Source organism: Megalops cyprinoides, chromosome 19, assembly GCF_013368585.1.
Source record: "Megalops cyprinoides isolate fMegCyp1 chromosome 19, fMegCyp1.pri, whole genome shotgun sequence".
Lineage (NCBI taxonomy): Eukaryota > Metazoa > Chordata > Actinopteri > Elopiformes > Megalopidae > Megalops > Megalops cyprinoides.
Genome location: NC_050601.1, coordinates 22,408,940 through 22,414,600, shown reverse-complemented (window position 1 = coordinate 22,414,600; position 5,661 = coordinate 22,408,940). Strand labels below are relative to the sequence as shown.

The following is a 5,661-nucleotide window of genomic DNA, read 5'->3' as shown; positions in this document are numbered from 1 at the left end:
GGAGACCTTTAATAAAAAAGGAATAAAATTGCAGCAGGTAAATAAACTGGTTGCTTGGACAGGCGACTTGTTGATATTAGGCTACCTGGATCTAATAAACATATCAGTAATTCGATATTTAAAACATAATCACTGTTTCCACAGATATGCTGTAGACCAATGTGTGCAAAAGAATGGTATTTATTTATAGCATGTTTAACAGAGGCCAGCACCATATTAGCTCGGAGAGAGATCACATAACCGAGCTGAATTAAGATTTCTAAGACATCACTCTCTACGACATAATGTAATGAAAAAGGAATGCTGACAATATAAGACATTAACATTTAAAAAAACATTGTCAGGAGTGCCTTGAGACTGATTTAAAAGCTAATCAATTCAGTTGTGTGCTGCTTATTAATAAATGCACCATTTATCAATATTTTGACTTCTATAAGTTCAGGTTTTCATTAGGTTTTTTTTAAACGGGAATATTTTGTTACCTGTTTGCTAAGTGATGATGTTGCATTATGTACAAACCATAGGACTGAATGTAGACTGTAATGACTAGTTGCTAAAATGACACATTTGGGTCATAGGAAAAACATTGCTCTACCCATTTATCATGTACGTCAGACTTTTTACACATCTCAACATATTTAGCATTTAGACTGTCCTTCTCAAAATCATTCTAAAATGGTATGGTTGATGACCATTTACCAGTTCTTATGAAGTGTATTGGTGTTTTGGAAATGTAAATAACATCTGTCATGAAAAGTAGGCTAGTGTGAATGAAATCCAGAACAACAAGAATGCATATTTTGACATATATCCAAATAATAAAATATTGCTGTGTTGAACTAAATTGTAAAATAGGTGCACATCTTGCCGTTACATATATGGCACTGGACACTACCTGATATATTTCCAAATATATTCCTTATAATTTTGGATTTTAGATTCTAACCTGTATCGTGTTTTTTGTAAGGGTTACCTCTTTATAGAAAAAAAGAAACAAACACTTTGTCATTCATCAGAAATGTAAGACTTCCCCACAGAGCTCAGACTGTTGTTGCTACAGAGATACACAAACAAAGCTTATATGTAGTACATCAGACGCATGAATCAATCACCGCAAACTGGAGGGGAGTGCCAGCACTTGTAGGGGGCAGAGTCAGAGGCGGGGTATCTGTTCAGGAGGCCGGGGCCTTTTTCTTGATGATCTTTCTCCTAACAGGAGTCGCGTTCGCGTTTGTGTTGACGCTCGGGTTTGCCGCCTTCTCCGCCTTCACCTCGTCGATAAAGGTCTCGATGGCCACAAATTTCTCACTCAGGTCACCCAGGTGCGCTTTCAGGGCATTGAACTCCTTGAAGAGGTCATCCAGGGCCTCAGACAGGGGCTGGATCCTAGGGGGATACGAAGAAAAAAAGAGGAGGAGAGAAGGGAAGGAAAGAGAAATGGAGGGAGAAAGTAAATGGAGGAGGAGAGAGGGAGGATAAGGGAGGGGTGGGGAAAGAGTGAGTGAAGGTAAGCGAGTGAAGAAAGGGAGTGAGCCAAAGGAAAAAAAGTAAATGAGGGATAGATGTGGAGAGAGAGTGAAAGAGAAAGGGTGAGCGAGACACAGAGAAGTCTTTAATATAGCATAACCACTAACCAGTGATCATTATGTCTGCGCTGACCTGGTAATTTGAGGCCGGTGAGATCACTGGCCTCCAAACCAAAAAGAAGCCATGGAAGCTCCCAGTCTTCCACTGCGGAAACCCGAGCTGTTTTCTTTCTGCATTGCGTAACAGAAGGTTCTATTTCGAGGCAAAGCTGTGGTCTCATGTCCTTCAGATGGTAGGGCTAACCACTGAGTCGAGTCAACCCTTGTCTGTCACTCGATTTATTGTTGCCACTGAGTGTGTGGAAGAGATGCCTTCACAGAAAGCACTGTGATGTCACAGAGTGTCACCCACTAAGCTGAAGTGGAACATTAGAGGCCAATCGACTGGAATAAAGGTGCCAGACCATGGCACTTACTCCTCCCTTAAAATATGTACATTTTGCCAATGCTAAGTATTATAGTGAGGACTTGTTCATAACCACTATTCATGAGCCTTGAGAAGTTATGCACTTCAGGTGTACTTCACCATTGGCACAGACATTGTATCACACTGAGCATTATAGAGAAGATGGCTATTATCCAGAGCAACTGGATCCAGATCTCTGTGTGTCTCAATGTAACCATAGGTTCCTTCTGAGAACATTTTGGCAAAATATATGAAATTGTAGCAGTCCTACTGTTACCCAATGCCGTAATTTACTAGTTGTTTGATTGTGAAATGTATGTGTCCAGAAGGAGTTTGATAGCTTACACTGAACATATAAAATGCTTCTGTAGCTGGAACCTGTGTTCTGTAGAGCCATGGGCTGGTGTGACCTGGCACCCTTTTGACTGTAGAGCCGTTGCGGTACCTGGCATAGTCAGGGAGCAGGGACTGGTGGTCATTCTGCAGCATGGTCTTCATCTGGGTCAGGATGTCGAACCTCCAGTTGTCCAGGACCTGAGTGAGGTTCGCCACTCCTCGCATGCTCACCTTCTCAGCTGCAGAGCAAGGAGAGGGAGGTTAGACGCTTAACGCCGCCAACAGCACTCCCTTAGCACAGCATCCACTTTGCTCGTCGTGATAGTGTCATTGAATGGGTTTGGGAAACAGACTGTAACGAGCAGACTGAGCATTACAGTCATAGATGGAAGACTGTTTTTGTGCATTTCAGTGATGCGTACAACTCTGATGCGATGCCAAGGGGCTATGCATGACGGTGTCTGCCAATCAAAGAAATGATGCAGTGGCTGACCAGTCTGAAATACAAATACTCACTTCCTGACTTAATGTCTATTGAGCAACAGTATGGTACAAAGTTTCTTTCAAGAACTTGTGAAAGCTTAGCTTCATTAGTATGAAAAGACATATGGCTTCATTAGCGCGAAAAGATAACGCGAAAATTAGTCCGACCTAACGTTAACAAAGCAACCAGTATCACCATCTAATTAAAGCGTTCGGTGTTGCTGTTGCCTAAAATGCTAGAATTATAACTGTGATTATAAAGGGTCTTGAAATCTCAGAGAAAGGATAATGGATGTGTATAAAGATTACACACTTGCTCTTTGTAAACTCAATCAAGAATTGTTTTCTTTTCGATTGCTTGATAAAAATTAGTGTGCCATGCACTAACTGAAGGGCAAGTCGAATTAAGGGCAATTAGCATTAATGAGGACTCAGTAATTGTCTTGCAAGCAACTGTAGGAAGCAGCTCCAGAGACGCTGTCTCGATCTATAGGGCATGTCACTAACGCCACATAAATATAGAATATTAAAACCATATATACCGAAAACTACGTTTTCGTCATTACAGTAAAAAAAACCCCTTGCCGTCGAACGGTGCTTGTTCAGTTCCAATTTCAAAATTAACTTACAGTATAGATCAGGGGTGTCCAAACCTCTGCTGGAGGGCCACTTGTCCTGCATGTTTTAGATCGCTCCCTGCTCCAACACAGCTGATTCAAATGATCAGTTTGTTATTAAGCAGCTTCGGGAGTTCATAACGAGTTGATCATTTGAATCAGCTGTGTTGGAGCACGGAGAGATCTAAAACATGCAGGACAAGTGGCCCTCCAAGAGAGGTTTGGACACCCCTGGTATAGATAATAGATAAATGCAGGACTGCTCTGACTGGCTCTCTCTGAGGTGTCGATGAGCGTTTAGGGCTACTGAGAAAAGACAAAGCGCAGGGCGCAGCTCACAGCCGTCGCGGTAGTTCCACTCCTCCGTGGCCGGGCGTCTTCTCTGTCCCATGACGGCCACCACGGCCACCGCCAGCACCAGCAACACGAGCCTGAAACTCATGACTCCGACAGCAGCGCTCCTCCTGCAAAGACCAAAAAAATACAAAACTGACTAGTCGCGGCTTCATTCTGCGTATACATGACAAAATCAACTGTCACAAAAAATATATCTACGAAAATACACACAGACGTTAAATGTGACGGCAATGACTGATATATTTCCAGTATATGCAGGATAGTTTTGCATATATGCAAACATACATCCTTAGATTTTAGAAAGTTAGCTTTAACATGAATACTGCCTTGAGGGTCAGCTTCTCTTAGCATATCTGTTGTACTTGGGATATACCAGCAGGGGTCAGGTTTCTGACATCTTAGCACGTCCTGTCCACCTGAGTATGCTCGAGCCAAGCATTAGTTCTGTCAACTGGAGTGTCAGTTATCATTTTTTGTTAACATTAAGCATCTATTCAGTCTATCGGCAGAGCGACTCGTCCTTAATTTTGGACTATGAATTTTGGCAGGTGTGGCATTTTTGCAAAAGCTATGCAATGGAGTGAGTTAGGCTGTCGCTGAAATCGACTAAAAAATTGCAGAGTTAAAGTTAAATTTGTGACGCGAATTCAGGAGAAAGGGAACCGCTGTCAGCATAAAAATAGGCTTTAAATACGCTGCTGTGCTAGTTGTTGGCTCAAATGAGTAAAGCTCCAACATAGTTTGGTCCCAAAGCTGTTTATATTTTATCCAGTCTTAGTTCTCATCCCCATAGCTCAGTTTTCAGAAGAACAGAGTGTCTGAGCAGTGAAGAATGTGTTCTAACACGCAGGTGATGATCCAAAACGGTATCGCTCCCTCTGCGTGTTTTCACAGATTTCGCCTAAAGAGAGGCTTCCATCTGCTTCTCTAATCCCATCCCGCTCAAGTTCTGGATATGTCTGGGCAAATTCAAAGAATAGTCAGTACCTTACTTTAAAAAATTATTACTTCTTACTTTTTACAATTATTCTTGTCAGTTGGAAATTTCATTTTTAATTTTCACAAAGTAATCAACAGAAAAATTATACATGTATTTGAATTATCAATCCCTAGGGAAAATATTTCGTTATAAGCACCCATCAAGCTAATAGCTCACAACAGGGACATTTATAAATGCTTGGTACAGCTCATCATATGCTTTTACATATGATTTATGCATTTTTTATAGAACACCCATAGCAACCTTTAAACTCTGCACTGAAATTTACTATGCATTAACCATTTGGGATCTCTGAGATCTCATTGTCTCCACAATGAAGACCATCTTTTTCTGCATCATCACACTCCTAATACTAAACAAACTTTAGCACTAAGAGTCTAAGAACATACAGTGGGCATTTCTGTTTTATGTGTCAGGTATGAAGCTGAATTGACCATTTGAGAGTCCCATCACTGTTATCACTGAATGTAAACAGTGTTCATGACATCCTCATTCCTTTAAGCAAGTGAACAGCTCCATAAGAACATAAAACCACCTTTGGGTCTCTGATGTTGTGTAAATCTTACCCATGGATTCCTTGAAAGTGTCACTTTTTAACTTCACAAGCAGTCTGGTGAGTTTAACAGTCACCAAATATAATGAAGAATGTTGTATGCATTCAAAAATTAATACTTGCATGTATTAAAGTCAAGTTAAGGACAAAAAGTGGTTGAATCCAGGCGTTGATCTCAACAGAATACAGTAACAAAAAAGCAACAGCCAGTATCCTCCAAAACAATTAATTGTTTAGTCCACCCTGTACCTATATTTCACATACAGAGTAATGTTTAAAACAGAGTAATACCCCAATGAGTACTCTAACATCACCGAGAAAAC

The 5,661-nt window shown here is 41.0% G+C and overlaps 1 protein-coding gene across 1 annotated transcript in view; it reads right to left on the bottom strand.

Annotated features, from left to right (window-relative positions):
• Nucleotides 1-1,126: 1,126 nt before the first annotated feature.
• si:ch211-76l23.4 overlaps nucleotides 1,127-5,661 on the bottom strand; it is a 4,756-nt gene continuing 221 nt past the window's right edge. The window contains exons 2-4 of the mRNA XM_036552125.1: nucleotides 3,768-3,892; nucleotides 2,438-2,567; nucleotides 1,127-1,386 (exon numbers count right to left, since the gene is read on the bottom strand). Coding sequence (XP_036408018.1) covers nucleotides 1,173-1,386; nucleotides 2,438-2,567; nucleotides 3,768-3,870 — 447 coding nt within the window. The 5' untranslated portion in view covers nucleotides 3,871-3,892 and the 3' untranslated portion in view covers nucleotides 1,127-1,172. The remainder of the gene's footprint in view (nucleotides 1,387-2,437; nucleotides 2,568-3,767; nucleotides 3,893-5,661) is intronic.